At 42.7% G+C, this 22,008-nt stretch overlaps 1 protein-coding gene across 3 annotated transcripts in view; it reads right to left on the reverse strand.

The window, feature by feature from the left end:
• ZNF106 (zinc finger protein 106) overlaps window positions 1-22,008 on the reverse strand; it is an 80,158-nt gene that overhangs the window by 41,886 nt on the left and 16,264 nt on the right. For 2 of the 3 annotated variants that reach the window (XM_075927230.1, XM_075927229.1), the window contains exons 4-5: window positions 10,472-10,672; window positions 2,806-4,947 (exon numbers count right to left, since the gene is read on the reverse strand). The exons of the other annotated variant lie outside the window; for it this stretch is intronic. In XM_075927230.1, the coding sequence (XP_075783345.1) occupies window positions 2,806-4,947; window positions 10,472-10,672 (2,343 nt within the window). The remainder of the gene's footprint in view (window positions 1-2,805; window positions 4,948-10,471; window positions 10,673-22,008) is intronic. 3 annotated transcript variants of the gene reach the window in all.

Consider the following 22,008-nt stretch of genomic DNA (forward strand, 5'->3'; position numbering starts at 1 on the left):
AGGGAGGGGGAAAACTGGGAGGAGGGAGCTGGAAGGGGGAAGCAAGGGGAGGAAGGAGGAGGGGAATCTCAGGGGTGGGGGTCTCGCCGGGCCACATCTCCCAGCACGGCGGGTGCGGGGGCCTCGGTGTCCCCAAGGGTATGGGGAGGAGGGTGTGGAGGTTGAGATGGGTGGTGTGGAGATTGAGGAAGCGGAAGAGGTGGGAGGGGGAGAAGGAGTGGGAGGAGGAACAGGAGCTGGGGGGGCAGCAGGCACTGGAGCGGCACGAGGCAGCATGCTCTACGCCAGGGTCTGCAGATGAATACAAATGGCATGACCCTGGGCAAGCAGATCCCTCCGGAACTCCCATTTTTCCTGTGCCTGCTGCTCTATGATGTGGGTCTGGGCTCGCAGGGCCACCAGGTGCTGCTTTCGGTACCCCTGCCGTGTTGCGGTGGTCTTGGGGAGCCCTCGGGTACGGGAGCATGTCCCAGGCAGGGTGGTGCGCCCTCTGCACGTGCAGCTGGTGCGGCTGTGGAGAAAGAAGGGGAGTGGTCAGTTCTCCCTGGGGACGCAGTGGATGATGCCCAGCGCCCCCTGCGAGGTGAGGACGACTGTGCCCTGCACCATCAGAGCCGACGTGCTTGCACAGAGGCCATGGTTGGGATGTCTGGCTCTCCCCGGGAGTGGGAGCTGCCCCAAGACCTCACCCATGCCTCTTTGCCGTGTATAGTGCAGCCGAGGCCGGGAGGGGGCGGGGGAAGGGGAGAGGAGATGTTCCCTGCCTCTGTGTAGAGGGGGCGTGTGAAGGAAGGGCATCCTGCTGGGTCCCACCCCGGGGCCAGGAGCGTGTTAGGTCTCTTCTCTCTCTCACACACATGGCTTTCGGGCCACGGCCCCTGTGTGGCACGCAGCTGGAGCCACCTGCCCAAGGGTGGCACAGCATGTTCCTGCACGTGCACAGGTGACTGCGTGATCCGTGGGAGGCATGGCCCACATGCACGGTCCCTGGTCTTGAACCCTGCCCTCCCCTCACTCCCCCCTCGGGTAGGGGACAGCGATGGCACTTACCTGGTGTGGCCTCCCCCAACGACCCTGCTGACTCCAGTGCCGGGATAGCTCGGGGGTTCCACTGGCGTTGCACCCTCTGTGCTGGCCCCACTGCTGCGCCTGGGTCAGGGCCCTCTTGTTCCGGCTTGCTGCCCCCAGGGTGGTGCAGACCGTGCCACCCCCAGGATGCGGTTGAGGGCGGGGAAGTAGGGGCAGGTGTCAGCCCCTGCTGTGGCGCGGCCCGTGGTGAACTCCTGCCGCAGCTCTTTAATTTTCAGGCGCACCTGCTCCTGGGTGCATCTGTGGCCTTTCTGGGCCATGGTGACCACTACGCGGCCATAGATGGCCACGTTCCTCCGCCTAGTGCGGAGATCATGGACATTGGGGGCCTCCCCCCAAACCTCTCTGAGGTCCATGATCTCCACATCAGTGCAGGTGGGCACGCACTGTCTACGGCCCCTGGGTGCTGGGGGACTGGGCGGGAGACGGCTGTCTGGCACTGGCTGCCTGACTCATTATGGGGCGACTGGATCGGGGCAGAGACTGCTGGTGCAGTCTGGCCAGAGTCTACCCCTTTAAGGGCTCCGAGGAGAGGAGAGGAGTTTTCTGGGTTTGGCCCAGAGTGGCCACCCGGAGAAACTAGGAAGGGCTGGAGGCCAGCTAATTCGAATTAAGTGTCTACACAGCACTTATTTCGAATTAGCTATTTTGAATTTGGCGTTACTCCTCGTAGAATGAGGCTTACCAAATTTGAATTAAGCACTCCGCTATTTTGAATTAAATTCGAAATAGCAGTTTGTATGTATAGATGCTATTGAAGTTAATTCGAAATAACAGCTGTTATTTCGAATTAACTTTGCAGTGTAGACATACCTTGAGGGACTAAAAGATGACAAATGCTAGTGTTGTGTTGCCTTTTTTGTAATCCAAAAAAGAAGGGCCCTACTTGCATTACTTCATTATTGTGCTAGTTCTTACTGATCTTAATTTATTACTTTCAAATACAAAAGCAGAGTTTTCATTAGCTCTAGGGTGAAGTGAAGGTCTATTTGGCCCTCTTAAGTTTGATGTCAAAAATCTGTACAAAAGTTCTTGTCTGAGTTGTAATGCAGCACACTTAAACAAGAGCTACTGACCCTCTTACACATGGTAGATCTGAAACAGTATAGTAAACTTATTATAGTTTTCAGACAGTCATTACAGAATTGTCTCATCAATCTTAGAAGCAAATAATGAGATGTTGCGATTACTAGACAGACTGAAAATATGTCTCCACGTTAAGTTTAAAGGCAGTTTCAATGACTAAAATATTGAGACTTGCTTTATCTAGATTCTTAAAGAAATACAAATGGCTAATAATTAAAAAATAGAAGAATTATAGCAAGGGATGCATTCAATTTGTCTGTGACAAATGTGTTTCTCATTTGAATATTTGAACTCATGCAAAAAAAATGTGCAAAACCATTACTTGAAAGTACTGTTCATATTACACCTATCAATTTTTCTAATTATCAGAACTTTAAAACACAACCTAAAGTTACCAGTGTCATATGCATATGATGTGCTAGTCACAAAATGATCAGAATCGACTTATTGCTTGAAGTAGAGAGAAAATGGCCTCTTCATTAACAGAACACAGTTACTCACTGGTATGAAATACATTTCACAATTAAATAAGTAATAAAAACTTGGAGAGAGAAATAGCATGTGTGCGCGCATGCATGTAATATACTGCATTAAACAAGATCCATGTTTGAAAGTTAAAAGGTTACAAACCTTGGTAAACCCTTGCCAAGCTCCTGCTTCTTCTTTGTTACCTGTTGGATGACCTGTTCCCAGTTTATGTTTCTTCGAGATGCACTAAGAATTTGCCTCAGGGTTGGTTTAAGTCCAGACTCCTTTTCAGTCTCACTCTTTCGATGACCACTGACATTTCGAATACGCCGTGCATTGTTAAGGTTAGGCTCAGGAAGATGTGCCCCAACTTTACTCTTCAAACTGATATGTCGTGTCAGATCTCTTTGGAGAAAAGCTGGGAGGCCAAATTTACTTAATTCAGGAAGAAGAGGACCTGAAGGTTGACCACTACAGCCTCCTTTTTGCAATTCATGGTCTAAACTGTTTTCAAAGCCTTCCATATCAAAATGATGATTTGATTTGATAGGATCTTCCCTTTTCCCTTCCTGAGAGGTTTTCAGATCATCACTTAAGTTGCGTTGAAGGCTTGATGGGGACACTGACTCCATTTGAAATTCAGAATCTTTTTGCTTATCAGTTATAATACTTGATTTGGGAGGTTTGCCTGATGCTTCTGAGTCACCTTCCTTTCTGGAGGTAGCATATTCACACTGCTGAGAGTCAAATGGTGAACAAGTCTTAATTAAAGGACATAGTTTTTCAAACTTTGCTTCAGCCTTTTCACACACTGCTAGTGCTCTATTACTTACATCCTCAAGTGCTTCAGCTCTGGGCTCATTCTTTGAAGAGCCTTTCCTGAGTTCTTCTATATTCTGACCACCATTTAGATCATTCTCTGTATCTCTGTTTGAACTTAAATAAGGATTTTTTGGAGAAAGATTGGATTGCAATTCTTTAGCTTTTCGTAGTTCTTCACTTAAGTTATCAATAGGCTGTCGCTGACTATTGTCAAAAACGTCTCCGCTACCTCTTAAAGTAGAAGCACTGCGCAACTTGGCTATATAAGAAGAGAAACGATTAGTTTCTAAGTTTACTGCATTTGAATAATTTTGGAATTCTCCAGGGGATGAAGATAATAGAAGCTTGACATTTTTCAAGAAATTCTTTGGATCTTGCTTTTGGGAAGATAACTTCATGTCTGGAATAACCAGAAGCGGTGATTTCAGTGATGGCATCCTGTTTCTACCCTCCTCTTGGTCAGGTCTTCCTCCACTGGTGCAGTCTGCATTCACTTTGCACAATTCAACATCATCAGTGGTGGTCTTGTGACAGGGGTGATTTAAAAGAGATTCTTCCCATGTTATCAGTTTTGGAAGGCTTGTTGTATCACTTTCAAGGTCCATCCCTTTCATGGGTGTCTCAAGAAAAGGTAGAGATACAGATTTTTTTTCGGAAGATTTAGGAACATTCTCTTCAGGCCGCAGCTGCTGTTCTGTAGCTTTCTGGGAAGGGTAAGGAGTCCAGCGATGAATTTTATCTTTGGAAGTGCTGCCACTCTTTCCATTCATCTTGGAGATTTTACTCTCTGGTTGTTCAGAAATACTAAAATCCAGCGCCCCCACTGGAGGGAGTTTATCACTAGTAAAATCCAATTGGTCAGTCTCCTGCCACTGTGGCTTATACCTTTTCTGGCTATATTCAATGGGTTTTTTTTTCCATGCAACACTCCCATCTTCTATGTGGAAATTAGGATTTGCAGCCCTATTTTTTCCCAGTGGATGTATATCCCCTGTGCCAGCAACATTCCAGCTATTCGCACCCTGAAGATTGGATTTCCAGTTTCTTGCCAACATTTTAGAACGCCAAACAGAAAAGTCATCTCTTCCTTCAGAATGCCACATGGAATTTTTTCCTTTGACATCTTGATACCAGTTTGACTTTTCTCCTCCTGTATTTGGGTGCCAAACACCTCCAGAATTCCCATGCTTATGTTGAACTGAAAGATCTGCAGACCCATTTTGATTCCATACAGAGCATCCCCTGGGACCACTTAGGTGCCTGTCCACATTAGGGTTCTGTATAGAATGTGGGAATGTGCCTTGCCTTAGATTCATAAAGGCTTCATTTTCCCATTTCCAGTCTCTTTGAGAGGGGCCATGATGGTGCCACAATGATGGATAAGTTTCTCTGTCTTTATAAACAATTCTTTCGTCTGGTTGTCTCTGTGATCTCCTATCATTGGGTTCTATTTCTTCGTTTCTGCAGCAAGCTTCAACTTGCCTAGGAGACATAAGGAAATAGGTCTTTTTAGTGACTGAAAAATAGATCCCAGTCTATTCCAGCTTTCTAAAAGAGTTAACAAGCCTGTAAAACTTTTCAAAATGATCTATAGAACTGCCAGAAAAAATCTCAACATTAAGCATTAAATGTAAAGCAGGCTGATAGGTAACAAATACCACCACATACAATAGCAAGTTCAGGCTAGATGGCAGGATACTGGTTTTCCAAACTACTAACACCAGGAAATGGCTATGCACTTGGCCCTTGAGGAAAAAAGCTTACTGCTTGACTAACTATTAAGGCAGCCAAGTTCTCTTGCCTTTTCCATAAAGCGTGCATAGAATGAAAACACTGACAATACCTCTCCCAAAAGCCCCTGCACATTTATCTATTGGGTACAGTTTAAAATAAAACAAATTAAAATTGTTGTAAAGGTTGTTTAAGACCATATGTTAAAAATGGAAAAATAAATCAATAGTTACACTTGATGGAAGTTTCATTCACATAAGTCTCCTTCAGTCAATTATCATTCCATAATTTGGATCATTTACTTATTTGTAGAGCTCTGCAAATCCACAGATACCCGCTTTATATCCACAGGTATCTGCACCCGTCAATGTGTATGCGGATATCCACTGCTCATTATTATGGATGCAGATGAGATAAAGCTCTATGCATATACAAAAGTTGTATCTGTATTACAACGTCATCTCCGTACTCCAAACAAAACTAGGGTCACACTGGGATGTTAACATAGGGGATTTTAAGCACTCAGAGAAACAACAAAAACAGAAAAAAAGATGCAGCATGCGCCCAGATTTTTGTTTGGGTCCCTAGAGCTACTGTAATACAAATACACAATACAAGGCATGCAATTGTTAGTAAGTATCAGGTTGGTTTTACTTTTCCTGAGGGTTTGGGGTGCATCTTCCCCCATATGTAAATGTACACAAATTTGATGCTTTGTGGTATATAGTGTAAGGAGGAAACACAGAAAGTAACTAGTTAATAGGCACAAAGGAAGGTGAAAATGCATCAAAGGGAGAGAAGTCAATGGGACACTTCATGGTATTTCAAAACAAGTAACAATTCATTAATAGGTATAAAACATAATAAGAATATGGTAGGCTACAAAAAAAGCTTAACCAATACTTAGCAAAAGTTGTTAGACAACTTTTTCCTTTCAAATCCCATCATATAGCAGTCTCAACATATAATGTACTAATCTGACTTGTAATTTAATGGATTTGTCATTTTTTTAGATCAGATTTGGGAGGAAAAGAAGTGGCACTCTCCAACAGGGATGTTATTTGTTCAGGTGCACATGGTTAACTGATAAGCCTGAGCTCAACAGTTAACCCTCATGCACCCTCCCCCCACTGACTCCGGCAAACCTGCCTGCCTCCTTCCCCTGCTGCCTCCCAGAGGCAGCAGCAGCACAGGGAGATGGGGGGGGGGGGAGGAGGGAGGCAAGAGCCAGCTTTCAAACTGGCTCCCTGTGCATACCGGTTCCCACAGAGCTACCTGCCCTCTTGTGCTACTGGCTCTGTATCAGAGGCAGTAGAGGGGAAAGGAGGGTGGCAGGAAAAGGGTGGCAGGCAGAAGCTGGTGATCATTGGGAGCAGGTTTAAAAGAAGGCTCCCCATGAGCACCGGCTCCCGCTTATCCTCTCCACCTGCATGTAAATGTGTAACGACTGAACATTTCAACAGCTAAACATTTACAAAATCAAACATATTTAAATGTCCCTACTCTCCAAAGCTTCACCCTTTGGTGGCACCAAAAATGAGAGCATTCAAACTTCTCAGAACACAATTGTGCCTCTCTCATGTACTCTGATCAGCAGTAGCATTTTATAGTTTGGCTATTTAAAGCATCACCAGACGTCATGAGCAATACACCTTTGAAATGAATGGGACCAACTGATGTGTGTCAGGATTGTTGTTTCCGGGTGTCTTCATCACTTACCTTTCAAAACCTGAACAATATTTCTTTATGACGTTAAGAGCTACTTCTATTTAAAGTACTAGCTTATTTAACTTCAGTGAGCCCTACCAGTCTGATTACTAATTCTCTTACACTAGCATCACATAAAAACCTAGCATATTATCTGAAAAAAAGCTATTCTAAAAATATCAAATGGAAATGATTAATTTACTTGCTAGGTTCCATTTCTTTCTCTATTAACTCTTTTGAAGCTTGTGGAACAAACATGCTGTGGAAGGCTGAATATCATTATTCAAGACTCAGCTTCCAAGTTGATAAAATACCTGATTTTTTTACATGGGAGTAGAAAAGTAGACTGATATTTTTATTTTAGCTTTGTAAAATTGTTCTGGACTTTGGTCAGGTTAAGTGCAAGATCCTGTCCCTATGCCTACCATTACATCCCACAATTGCTTCATTTGTCAAAAAATTTGTTTTACTTGCTCTGGGCAAGCAGAATTTTACAAAGCTGCTTTAAAATTGTTGACCTAAGTAACGTAATGAAGCTTTTTCCTTGAACTTCCAAACACATCTTTCCAAGACTCCCGGATGTTTTCACTTAATTCCAGAAAAGACCACTGCTTAGTGACTTTCGCTTTAATTAAGGGAAAATGAAACACTACTTCTTCAATGTGCCAATGATTGGACCATAAAAAAAAATTTCATAAGTGGTGTGGAGAAAGTGAATAAGGAAAAGTTATTTACTTGTTCCCATAATATAAGAACTAGGGGCCACCAAATGAAACTAAATGGGCAGCAGGTTTAAAACAAATAAAAGGAAGTAGTTCTTCACACAGAGCATAGTCAATCTGTGGAACTCCTTGCCTGAGGAGGTTGTGAAGAACTATAACAGGGTTTAAAAGAGAACTAGATAAATTCATGGAGGTTATGTCCATTAATGGCTATTAGCCAGTCTGGGTATGGAATGATGCCCCTAGCTTCTGTTTGTCAGAGGGTGGAGATGGATGGCAGGAGAGAGATCGCTTGATCATTCGGTTCACTCTCTCTGGGACACCTGGCATTAGCCACTGTCGGCAGACAGGATACTGGGCTGGATGGACCTTGGTCTGACCCAGTATGGCCATTCTTATGTTCTTATTTTAAAGCAAAAGGCAAGCTGTTCTCTATTTTCTTTTCCCAACTCATATCTCTCAAAGTGTGACTGAGCAATTTGAGTAGAGCAATTTGGTAAAGTCATTCTCCTTTTACCTAACAATCATTAAAAAGATCTTGATAATGTATCCTGTAAGTGCTGGGTATTGCTAGGGGGATGAACTGGTAAAGATTAGAAAGAAAGTTAGGTTGAGGAAAGTAGTTATTCAAATTGCTGAAGAAAGAAAGTAACAACAAGACTATTTCTTGATTTCTAGAGTCCCTGTAAGACAATTAGGTATTAAAGACCTAACAAGTTTGGTTTCAGACACAAGACAAAAACATTTGGCTTAATTTTGAAAACAGGTCTTAACATGTCCTTGAAATGTACAATAGGAGGACTAGAAAGACCTTCCCTGGAGTAGTAGCAGACTACCAAAGGGCAATAGCTAATAGGCAACCAATGATTATATTTGGGTTTGACAGAACGTCAAGAACACAAAGCAGATCTATAAGACATGCAGCATTCAAAGACAAATGCTGCGTTAATACTGGTGCTGCAGTTCTTACTAGAATCAGCAATCTCAACACAAGTACTACTTATCCTGCAAAAAATGCAGTTTAAGTGAAAGATCCTTGCTAACTGGCTTAAGGGCAAATGGATCTTTGTAAGTCATAGGAAGGGCAGGATGGGGAAATTTCATGTCAAAGCATTTGCCTCCACAACACCTGGTCGTGGATGAACTGAAAACTTAACATTCCGTCTCCCTTTTTAAAGCTTTCGATATGCATGAAAATGAATACTGCCTCCTGTGAGAAATGGATGTGAACTTGTCATAGGGATTACTGCATAAGGGAAAGTGAGCTCTAATACAGAGAGGCCAGAACAGTAATGGTGTCTAATGACAGCATCTTTGGGTTTGTCTACACAGCAACATTATTTTGAAATAACTAGCATTATTTCGAAATTACAGTCCACGTCCACACAGCAGGCAGTTATTTTGAAATAATGCTGAAATATTGTCAACCTGAGGTTTTCTTACTCCGACTCCTGTAACCCTCATTGTACAAGGAGTAAGGGAAGTCAGAGGAAGAGCAATCTATTTCAAAATAAGTGTGGTGTGGATACTCCCAATTTCGACAAGCTCTTTTGAAATAAGCTATGCAGCAATTGACATAGCTCAATTTGCGTACCTTATCTTGAGTTGAACCTTGATGTGTAGAGGCACCCTTTGAGTCAAATAGCTGACAACTAATTCTGTTTGGAGGGAAATAGTTTTGCTTTGGACATCATTAACTTAACATTTGCTTTTGGTGCCTCCCCAAAGCTATTTCTAACAGAGAGACTTTACAACATTTAAAGTGGGCCAAGAACATTAAATGCAGACCTTATTCCTCTAACCAGTGGAGCCAAGGAATTAATAGCTCTAAAACGTTGAGCGTTATAGCACAAAAGTTGGTACTATGCAGCACAGTCATTGACTAAAATGAAGGGATGGGTGGTGAAAGCCTAAAAATCTTCAAAGTCCTGGCTGGTATCCAAAGTATCTAGACAGCATGGGCAATGGACATCCTTTTTATATGCTCTTGGTCAGATAAAAGGAGAGCTCAAATTGTATGTGGTCAGGGTCCCCGAACACAAAATAAAGTTAAAAAAGGAAAAACCTATGCCCCCTAATAGTGTTACAGTAATATGTTCTTAAAACCATATATAGCAAAATCATCATGCCATTAGCAATGTACACGGACACTGAGCAGTGTCAGATGCAGGCTAAATGCCAAAACACAACTTTAATTACCCTATGCAGCATAACTTTAACTATTCACACTGAACAGTAACAGTTAGCTAATGCTAAACAAAAAGACAATTCATTTAAAATTCAGTGCCATTTTAGGAGGACATATTGATGCAAAAAAAAAAAAAAAAAAAAAGTCTAATTCATTTGAGAGATCAGAATTGTAAAATACAAGCATCAAATTATACCCAACAACAGGTAGAAGCTAATTTTTCAGGGAAAAAAGTTATATTGCTGCTAGAATTATTGGAACATTTTATTCATCTGTATGCTTATAACAAACAATACAAAATATTTGCATATAGATGCTGAGTGCTCTTGAATCCTTAATAAGCAAGTACACAAGGAATTCCAGCTCACACCCTTTTGACGCTAGAAGTGAAACTGTTTCACCTCTGCCGTGGGCTAGGCTGGGTTTCATTTTACAAGCACTACAGTAAGCTTCCCAATGATCAGAATTGAAAATGATAAATGTTTGGGTTTAGACACAAAAACTGCATCCTACACACAGTTGCCATAAACTGTGCAACCAGTATACTGAGCATAAGACTGCACTTGACACACATATACTATGTTGGCAGCATTTCTCCATACCCACAACAGCTTTAAAGGCATTCCACCATGTAATTTAAGAGAAAAAGAATACTCACTGGTTCTGTTCCTTCCTTTGTTTAATTAATTGAATGAGTTCCTTGTCAAAGTATTCTTCATCAGCCTCTTCTTTCCCTTCATCTTCCTCTTTATCGTGGGCATCAATATTGTCTTTGTGCAGCTGGCTGGAGATGTGCTTGGCATATGCTGACAAGCCCACCACTGTCACCCTGCACACCTGGCACTTGTGGTTGCTGTCCCTGGGGAAAGAGGGAGAGGATGGACATTCAATCCTTCCCACAGGCATGGTAGACAATTCTGATCTTACTCTGTTTCCTCTGAGTATGCCAGTTTTCTTAGCCAATTTCTTGTGTACTGTGCATTATAGTTTTGCTCAATACATTAAATTTTTTCTATAGCAATTTCGTATCCCAACTTCTGGGTTTTTTTTGTGGTCAATATTAAAAGATTCTTTCCAACAATCAAGAGGCAAAAACTTGGGAAAAGCAGTATAAATTGGTGAGGACAGGGAATTCTTCTTGGATTGTTGTACTCAAAATCTTATCAGAGGAAACATAGTGAGAGGTGGCAGAGTGGAGGGCTTACAGAGCTAGCAGGAGCTACTCTGAAGCACATCCATGGTGCCAGCTGCACTGGAGAAGCCTGGTGACAGCTTCTACATTTAATCTCTAACTCATGCTTTCCCCCAGTGAAAGCCAAGAGAGGGAGGAGGGAGTACACTTCCACAGCCAATCCTAATACAGTGTAACCTAAACTGGGACAGCTGAGACCTCTGTTTGGCATTCAAAGACTCCATAGCACAGAAAGCGATAGGAGGCATCTTCAGTGTACTGTACTTAATTTGGTTCAAAAGATGCATGAGATCTGCTTTCTTCTTTAGAAGGCTTATTTTTTAAGACAAGAAATTATTTCAGTTGCAGGAAGTTGACAGCTGCGTCAGACAAGTGGTTTTACTGAAGTGTCAGTGAATCCTAGGGAAATTAGAAGTTGTTTAATAAAGTAACTGTGCAACTGCTAAAAAAGCTTAGGCTTACATACACTGCAGGCTCTGTTGTATAAAGCTTAAATAAGCTTCCCTACAGGGTCAAGCCCAGGGAGGCTTTGCTGCTGCAGCGAAGTCACCTCCCCAGGAGCTGGGCAGACAAGGACTGGTGGCTCTGCTCCTGCAGAGACAGCTTCAGTGCCATAGTGAAGCCGCCTCCCTGGAGTGGAGCAGAGTTTAACTGATAACATTAACCAGTAAGCATCATTAACCAGTAAGCATCAGCTTATCTGTTAAATTCTAATATCCCTAGCGAATATTGCAGTAAAACATTTAAAAAAAAAATCAAATTGATATTTCACGTTTATTAAAAATCCTATCATTCAGCGGTTGACCAATCCTTTAATTATATTAATGATTAAAAAAAAAGAAATACAAAATAGGTCCATTGGAAAATAAAGTAAAATCGATTAATTATTCTGAGCCAAGCAAATAACCAACACAGAGCCCACTGCTTACCTCCCTGATGCTCTCTTGCACCCCAGCATCTTATTTATAAAACCAACAGAACTGAATGCTCTTCTGTCTCAAATATAGAGATCATGTACTATAACATCCAAACATACGAATGGAAATAAAAGGAGAAGTGGTAAGGAAGCTGAGGTCCATGTAAAGATTAAAAGCAAAGCTAAAAGACTAGTTTAGACCAGTTATTGTGACATGTGAACTCTCCTACCTTTTCCCAAAGTAGCAATATAAGAGACTGAAGCTCACATCCAATATATTTAGAAAACTCAATTTTATATCAAAAGGTCAATACCAAATGATTTTTTTAAAAACTTTTTTGTATTAAAGCTTTGTTCCACTTCATATTGTAATTGCCCTTACTGAAATGATGAAAAATCCCCATCTCATGGATTGGAAACATCTTCATTATTCAGTTAAATGTTTCCATCACAGAAACCAGAGGCCCAAAAATCTTGCCTCCACCTCTGCAGTTTCTAAAAGCATGAAAAAATCTTGTGGGTGGTGAATTTTTTTCTTCTGGATTTCTAAGTCAGCATCCCTATGTGAGCCATGCTTAACTAAGGATCACCAGCTGGCTGTTAAATAAAGGTCTATGCCTTTCAAAAAAAGTCTTTGAAATGAAGTAATTTAAAAAGACATTTTTCTCCCCCCACCCCCACCAGTAAAAATGTGATTTATGTTAATATGGTAAAGGTCTATAGTCAGATCACTCAAATAGGCAATATGGTTAGGAAGTTTAATTAACAGAAATACCACTTTACACACTTAAACTGAGACTCTCAGTTTCAAACTATCTGTAAAACAAGTGTGCAATAATAAGTAGAATATATATTTTCCTTCAAGTCAGCCCTGCAAACTCAACCTGGGATTTGTGTTCCAGACTGGGTTCTTTCTTTTTGCATACTTTACCAACAGTGATAAGTATTCTACAGGACACATTATGCTGTATAATCAGGAGCGGCTAGAGGAGACCTGCCAGCAACTGATGCTCTAGGCAGAATGTGTGATCGGCACCCCTGCCTCCATAGCCCTCAATGGCGTGACGTCATCATTGGGCGTCGAGTTAAACGCGGTTCCCTAGGAAACTGCCGAGGTTGCCTACATCCACAGGCCACCCCTGTGTATAACAACTGTATTATACACCTTCGGTTGCTTAGCTCAAGTTTAACTAACTCAAAGTTGGTTAACAATTTTATTGATGCATAGGCAGGTATAGAATCCAGCTCACTCTCTTGACTTTGCTAACAGTGAATTGCCAGGAATACTTACCATCTTTTAGCGTATATAACCTGTGCGTTATGAAACGTTTTACAATCCCTGCCCCGGGGGCTATACTTATCCGTGTGTTATACAAGTTCTTTTTTATTGAAATTACAGGAAGACAAGACTGACTCTTACTTGATAAAAGCAGCATATTTTAATTTAATAATAGTGGCAGTGATGTTAAAATACATTAAAAGTTAAAACTTTAATGTGAAACTAATAATAAAAGAATAGATATATGGTAAAACAGTTTTTAAAAAGCCATCTGCTCACACTGTCATAAAATACATAAGTTCATTCCTTCTGCATCACTAGAATCAGCGGTAGCATCCTCCTCCACAGTATCTGAGTTTTCAAAACCATCAAAACTTTTGCATTGTCGCGGTCTTGAAAAAATCCGTTCAATCCGAAGCTCGCCTAGCCTTGGTTATGGTGACAGTTGAGGTCTGTGGTGCCGAATCAGAATCGCTGTCGGAGTCAGATTCGGAGCTAGACGAGTCAATGTCGGGAAGAATTTCACATTTACAGAACCCATTCTGAATAGTAGCCTCTTTTATTCTGTCCCGAGCAGCCAAAACCCATTTACAAACTTCCATATAAGTTGCATGGCACTGTCGACCTGCTGGAGTGAAAGTGTGTTCCCCATTTGTCATCCAATTGTCCCATTCCTCTTGGAGGAAGCACTTGAACACGTGGTTGGCAGCCACATTAAGGAGTAGCAAGTTGCAGGTCAGTCCACCTGGAATTACGGCAATATGCGCACCCACGGAGTTGATGTGTTTCTGAACTGAAGTTTCTTTATAGGCAGCCAAGGAATCTAAAAGCAGCAGAGATTTAGGATTTAAAAAAAAAAAAACAAAAAAAAAACCAAAAAACTTTTTGTGCTTGAAAGCAGCTGTCTGTCCACGTCTTCATAACATGTGTTCATCCAGCCCTTTTTGTTACAAACCACACAAACACCAGCCAGCAGTTTTTCTCTAGGCATCATTACCCTCTTAAAAATCACCATTGGTTTTAATTTACCACCATTTGCCGTGTGTGCCAACACTACAGTAAAACAGGTGCATTCATGACCGGTGGTTGCTATACTGTTTTTGATCCAGTTTCCGCCACAGACCAAGTAGTGGGTATATCAAATGACATGGGCACCTCATCCATGTTAATAACATTGTTTGGTTTCAAGCCCAGCTGGTTAATTTCTTTATGTACAAAGGTTTAAAATCATCCATTTTCTTTTCCCATTCATCAGGAAGCCCTTGGTCAACAGATGTCCGTGCGCAAACTGACATTGTTTCTCTGCATAAATTTGTACACCCAATTTCCTGGGCCCCCATTAAAACCTTAAATTTTCTGTTCCATAGCCAAAAGTTGAGCCTTGAGCTGTATGGCTATCGTGGACACCGCCCGTTTGTTCTCTCTCTGCGCACGAACCCACTTCAACAGGTTTTCTTCTAGATTTGGCCACTTGGCTTTCTTTCTGCAGCACTCTCTTTTCTTAGGGTGTAATTTCCTCAATCTCTGCTTCTTCCTTTCTCCACTCCCAAACAGACTTTTTGTTGACAGAATATTTTCTCCCTGCTGCTCCGTTTCCATTGTCCTTTGCATATGTCACATCACATAATTTAAAAATCGGCTGTGTAGGATTTGCGCTTAGGCATGTTTAAAAAGTTAAGAAGTTTTAAATACTTTTTAAAAATTCAGTACAAGTTAAAGCTACTAAAGGAATAAATAAATGGTAAAATGGTGTGCTTCAAAGGGGTTATATACAATCAATAAGGGTTGTAGCATACTTACTGCTCAGCGTCATCAGCTGCAGTTCATTAACACTTCATTACAAGTGCTGTTCATTAACAATACGGGCTATACATGTGCACTGGTTATCTAAGACTTTTTTTAATGCAAAATCAGGAAAAACGGTAATTTTTACATACTCATTTCTCACAGCAGAGTTACACTTTAAGGGACTTTAAGCTTCAGTAAAACTCTAAATAAACCAAATACTTTCCTAACACTGCTTTTCCATGAAATTAAGCTCCAGCAGCTAAAGGAATGCTGTTTACTCAACTTTAGAAGAGGAGGTAGTTGACACCATTAGGACTAGGACAAAAGTGTCCCAATGCTATGAAAGTGTGAGACTCTTACTAATTTCTGCTGTGTATTTCTGTATTTACATTGGATAATTGCTGTCCTAACTAAAGTGCTGTTGCATTTTTAATTTTAGCTGGAAAACAGACTTTCCTTAAAGAATCTGGCCTCATTTCCAATTGCTATTATAAAATCACTCATGAAGCTACAAATAACGTGTATCAGAATACTGACGATTTCTGCTGAAGTTTCTTGCATTTCTATTTAGTGTTGTCAAATATGTAATGGGCAAATCAAGGACAAGAGCCATATACCTGAGGACTTAAGTCACATTTACATGGAGATTTTCTCCAGAAAATAAATTTTCTTTTTAAAAAGTGAAGTAGTGGTTTCAAGGAGAGAAAGGTAGTAGCAGAGGAAACAGTGTAATGCTTAGTAGTAGCATGTCTCAAATGCAGTCATCATAACCACATGAAGCCACCAGAGGTTTTCCCTGTGGCCATGGCAGCTTCCTGAGCAGTGATGGGTGGGGTGGAAAACCATTGGGCTCTCCATCCTCTGTCCTGGATGTGCAAGCCCTGCACACACTGTGGAGACTGGTGGGGCACAACACTGCAGAAGTATGCTGAGTTCTCTACTTGGAAAGAGGGGAAGGGCAATAAGGCTCAGGCTTCAGCCCTGTGGCAGAGAGAGTGGTCTCCAGCAGCAGGACTTAGGAACTCTGGTGGCATGAACTGCTGTCAACACCTGGTTCTAGCCACACAACTACAGAGATCCACCTTCCTTTCTCTTGGCCCTGCATCCATGCCTCCCGGCCCATCACCCCTGGATGCCACTTGCTTCTTGAACCTCAACCACCCCTCCACTGCCTCCATCACCCACATCTCTCTCACTATACCCTACTTCTTCTACCTCAGATTCCTAACCTCTAGCTGGGGGAGAATTTGTCTTGGGACTCGCTCAGAAAAGCGATATACCACAGAAAGATCACTTTCCACAGTAATATTTTTATTATTGAGTTGGCAAAAAGCCCTATAAATAAATTACCATGATTTGGATGTACATATGTGCTTCCCCCCCGGCTAAAGTTAATTGTTTTAGGGAAAAGCATCAGTGCGGCTACATGCAAGAGCTGGTGGCCAAACTCTGAACCCACAGAAAAGGGTCGTGAGAATCCCTGTGCTAAAGAGAGGTAGCATAAGAACAGGATGGAAGTATATGCATCTTTTGGCAAGCACAAGATACAAAATCCCAGACATGCATATGGAAGAATTAATTTAAAAACCACGAGAATTTTGCAGAAAATATGAAGTTAGATGAATATAGGTGATAAGTGACAAAATGCTAAATCAACCCACCAACCAAATGAAGACTTAATTTTCAGAGGCAAGATGTGAAGGCTCAAGAGAAGTCACTCTGAGGCAGACACCACTCTGAAAAGAGTTTTCTGAATTACTGCCCAAAACAGAATTCTTATAAAATGTTGACCATCTCACTGGAAAGTGAAGTTGTACTCCATTGGGGCAACATTTATTACAGAGGTCACTTCCTGCCATACAACTGCGCTCGAGAATTTAACTTTTCACTTACAATTTTAGCCCTCATAGTTACAAAGTTAACTTTAAAAACAAACAAGGTTTGAAACAATTAAGCAATATCTTCCTCAGCAGACAAACTCCCAAGTGTGAACTGACTCATGCCACTAGGATGTTAACCCTGGAACCTAATGATCATGTAAATATTAATGGAATCGTGTTAACAACATAGCTCTGTTTCCTCTAGTAGCTAGTCCACATATTAAGTTTGGGAGGCTGCTTCAAGTCTCCTTCCTGGGACCTACTCCTTGTAAGAAATGTTCTAAATAGTAAATTAAACAATTTACTATCCATTCTGATTCTCAAATAGGGATATTAAATTTTAATTAATCAAATGATTGATGGGATTTCCATTGACTGTTGGATTAGTTGATAAAAACTAGTGTGATGTTCTGCCTTTGAAATGTATAAGAGCCCCAGCAGGGGCGCCTATTCATTTCAAAGATTAAAGTGCCACGTGTAGCTTGGGGCCATTCAGAGTCCCCCATTGACTCCAGACACTGTGCAGGCACTTCTGCTTTGAAATGTACAAGAGCCCCAGTGCAGACTCTTGTACATTTCAAAGTTGGAATGCTACCACTGCGCCCCTTCCCCCTCCCACAGAGCTGGAGGGGAAACCGGCCCTATTCTCAAGCATAAAAATTAGGTCAGCTAGAGCACAGATACCTTTTGTACAGGAAAAGATATAAATCAAAAGTGATTAATACAATTCCACAGCAGAATGAAAGATGGACATTAAATCATGATCCTTCAGCTTTGATGCTAAGGAAACAGAAAAACTACAATATTATTAAGGTTTTTGACATTTCACAATCATAGAACTGGAAGAGTCATCAAGTCCAGTCCCCTGCCCTCATGGCAAGACCAAGTACCATCTAGATCAGTGTTTCTGAAAGTGCTCCGCAAAACCACTTTGAGAAACATATTAACTGGTCGCCCCGGTTTGTTTATTTACTAGTGCTGTGGCCACGGAGCCTCGCAGCTCCCATTGGCTCCATTTTGTTCTTTGCAGCCAAGTGGAGCAGCGGGAAGTGGTGGCCCAGTCCATGCCACTTCCCGCAGCTCTCCTTGGCTGCAAAGGACAAAACGGAGCCAATGGGAGCCGCGAAGCTCAGTGGCTGCGGCGCCAGTAAACAAACAAACCAGGGCGGCCAGTTAATGTGTTTCTCAAAGTAGTTTCACGGAGCACTTTCAGAAACACTGATCTAGATCATCCCTGATAGATGTCCATCTAATCTGCTCTTAAATATCTCCAGTATTCACAATATCAGAAAATGGAAACCTGAACTTTTCCTTTTAATCCAAAACCAAGAATTTACAAAGAATACAACAGAGTGATAATACTGAGTAAAATGCTAAATGTCAATAGGTGAACTAATTCTAGATGGTAAAAGTGATGAAAGGCATCTAGTTAAATAAAACAAAAAGCCCAACAAACAACACCCCCATTACAACACACCCTTATCTCCTCTCCCCCAGGCTGAAGAATGTTGGGATAAATCTGGTTGATGAGGGATAAGTTTATTATACAATGTGGATGATCCATTTTGAACTAAGGATGTTAAGGACTAGTCGAGTATCCAATAAGCAAATGCTTATTGGATAGTCAGTTGACTAGTCGATTCCTCCCCCTTGCTACCGCTATCACACAGAGGCAGCAAAGTGGGGAAGCAGAAGGGGTACTTCAAAGCGGCAGCACAGCTGAGCCGGGGATCAGCTGTGCAATCACTTTGAAACCCCAAGGCGGGTTTTCAAAGGGGCAGCTGACACACAGCTGATCTACGGCTTGCGCAGCTGGACAGCGCTGCCCCTTTGAAACACCAAAGTGGCTTTCAAAGAGGCAGTGCTGCGGGGGTCAGCTGGGGACTCTGCAGAACCCGGGATCAGCTGGGAAGTGCCCCGCTGGCCTTGGGCTCCATGGCTTTGAAATGCACAAAAGCACCCGCTGGGGACTCTTGCCTGCATTGAAATGTGCATGCCCACGTACAGCCCGGAGTCAGCGGGACTTCCTGCTGGCCCCAGGCTGCATGCGGAGTTCCGCGTTCCTCTTTTGAAATGTCCCACTGGGGCTCTTGTACATTCAAAGGAGGAACGCAGTGCCTATCGACTAGTTGAGTAGTCGACAAATTCTATCTACTAGTCAATTAACTGCAATTTAACATCTTTATTTTGAACTAGTTCTAGATCCAGAACAGGTCTACACTAGGGGGCAAAGTCAAAATGAAGTAGGCAACTGCAACTATGTGAACAGCATAGCTGGAGTTGACGTACCTTAGTTTGATTTTCTGCAGCATCCCCACTGCGTGAAGACTGATGGGAGAAACTCTCTCATCGACTCCCCTTACTCCTTGTGATCCAGTAAAGTATCAGAGTTGATGGGAGCATGATCAGCAGTTGATTTAGCACGTCTGTATTAGGGATGGAAGTAACTAGTTTCCCTCCTGCCTTGCTGCCTCTTTCAGAGACAGGCAGCGGGGGTGGGGGGGGAGACAGGAGCTGGTGCTGGGGGGGGAGGGGGGAGATTGGCTTAAAAGCTGGTTCTCCCCAGCACTGTCGGGGGAGGGGGCAAAAGAGGCCAAGGTGTAGCGCGGGGCTGGATGAAGCCGGGAATAAGCTGATTCCCAGCTTGTACCTGGTCCCACCCACTATGCCTCTGCCTGGTGGTTCTTAATAAATTTAAGAGGCAGAACCTTAGTGGGGTTCTTCCCCAGGCTGGAAGCTAACCCCACTGCAGCTCTGCAGTTTCCCCCCCCCCCCCCATCAACTATTAGCTGATTACCCACAATTTAACATCTTTAGTCCTTATTAGACCCACTAAATCAGAGATGGGAAACCTTTTTTAGGTTGGGTGCTGCTGACCCACAGAAAAATCAGTCAGGGGCCACACACAAGTGAGAAACAAAGTGAAAAGCCCCTCACTGAGAAAGAGAAAGACACTCCCCACATTCCCCTTGCACACCAGAGCCTGGGGGCCCCAGGCTAGTAGATTTTGTATCATCTAGCCCTGTGGGTGGGTGGAAGAGGAGCTGGAGTGCCAGTGCAGGCTCCCCAATGCAGGGGGGCCTCCTGAGCATCAGGGGCTGGATCCAGACAAGTAGGGGGCTGCATCCAGCCTCCGGGCCTGAGGTTCCCAAACCCTGCACTAAATCGACCCTCAGGAGATTGATCTCCGCAGTGTCAATCTCCTGGTGTATATTATATATAATTTTTAAAGAATTAAACTGCTAGCTGGTATAAACTGAAGCTTGGCAAGACTTTAAATTTCAACAGTAGCTGAGAGAGGAATTTTTAGCTGGAGGGAAACTGTGCCTTAGAAATCCAAACACAAAATGGAAGACCGGGACTTTCTGAGTTGTCATTTGTACCATCTTTAGCTCCTGAATCTATCCCAGCCTCAGAATTTCCTAAAGAATTCAGAATCATCTTGTGTAAGAAAAGATTCACTAAAAAGAATGCTTTAAAATTTAGCCACAACATAAACTTGAGGCAAACTGCTAAAGTTAATGTTGATGACACTGGAGTATCTGAGCAACCACTTCTCAGCTGTTCACCAACACAACAGATGTCCTCTATTGCTAAGAATTAGAACAGATGAGAAGCAGCAGTAAGGCACTTTTGATTCCAGGCCTTTCTTATTCCCAAAGAGACATGGGGCCAAATGGGGAAAGACAACAGAGCGAGGAATTGCTTTTTAAAAACATCACTGATGATTCAGAAGGGTAACAGATTGCCAGGGAAAGAAGAGGGGATAGTGGTGAGCAAATACCATTTTCCTTTGCACTACTCCTTTTACTGACACGTGTTCTTTTCTTATCAAAAGGGTAGGCTGAAGAAGTAATCAAGCTTCCCCAAAGAGCCATCAAATCTCCTCTCAGGCACATTCAAATCCCCACCCCCATCTGACAAGACACCTGAACACCTTACATTTATTCACCACTGCCCTAGTTGAACAAAATTAATTTTTGAGTGAAGGATCATCTGGATTTTAGGGGGTTATTTTTCAACTGCTGTAGGCCTGGCTTGACAAATAACTTGCCTCATTTCTTGTCTTTGTGGGTATAATTGTGAAGGTGAATGAAAGGTTAAATTGTAAATAGGGGCTTAACAGGACCTGGTCTGTGCTAACTTTGATAAACAGCAATATATTAATGGAGACCATGGACAAGGTAAACCTGGAATATAAAGATCAGTTTCCATGTGAACAGCACAGAGAGAGAATGGGGTACAGGGAATTGGTTCCTGCAAACAAACTAAACCATGCCCAGCCAAATCAATTAAAAAAAAAAGTATGATTTAATGCAGTGTAACGTGTAAATGCATATAAAGGAAGAGATCGTCTGTGTAACTTTGGGTGTGTGGTGCAACCTATACCCACTGATCAACTCAACATAGCTTTGCTATATGTCAGCTAGAGTAATATGGGTGATGAAATCTACAGTCAAACTGAGTGGTTTGAATCCCAGAGAACTGGATGAAGCCTTCTCCCAGAACTGGATAAGCTGAGTGCAACAGGCCTCAGAGGGAATCCCAATATAAACTTTAAAGTGAGAAGCTGTGTGGTGCAGTAAACACGACACTGGGCTAGAACTCAGGAAAGTTAGATTCTGCTCCCAGCTCCACCTTTAAACTGCTGTGCAACTTTGAGCAAGTCATTTCAATTTGCTGGGCCCTTTTCCCCTCCTATTCACCATTCTGATTTAATCCCTGCCAGGTAGTAAACTCTTCAGGCAGGGAATATCTCTTTAATGGGTGCTTTACAAGCACATAATAAATGGGACCCTGTTCAAATATTTGGGGCCCACCAAATATTTTCCTCCAGCCTCCTATGACCCTCCAGGGCCCAGGCCAAGGCCAGAGGAACGTGTCCCATGGCCCAGCAGGGCATTCAGGTGATCTGCCTGCCTCAAGCAGCCTCAGCCATGCCACTCCTGGAAGCACAACAGTCAGAGGCTGGTGACATGTGCGTCTCTGTGTGCCCTTGTGGGAAGGGGGTAGCAGGTCTCCATGAGCTGCCCCCCTTCCTAGACTCATAGCTCCCACTGGCCAGAAACTAGCCAATGGAGGCTGCAGTGGTGGGGCTTCCAGAGGCATAGCGAGGGTGTTATGCACCATGGGACAAAGG

This window comes from Pelodiscus sinensis, chromosome 4 (genome assembly GCF_049634645.1).
Source record: "Pelodiscus sinensis isolate JC-2024 chromosome 4, ASM4963464v1, whole genome shotgun sequence".
NCBI lineage: Eukaryota > Metazoa > Chordata > Testudines > Trionychidae > Pelodiscus > Pelodiscus sinensis.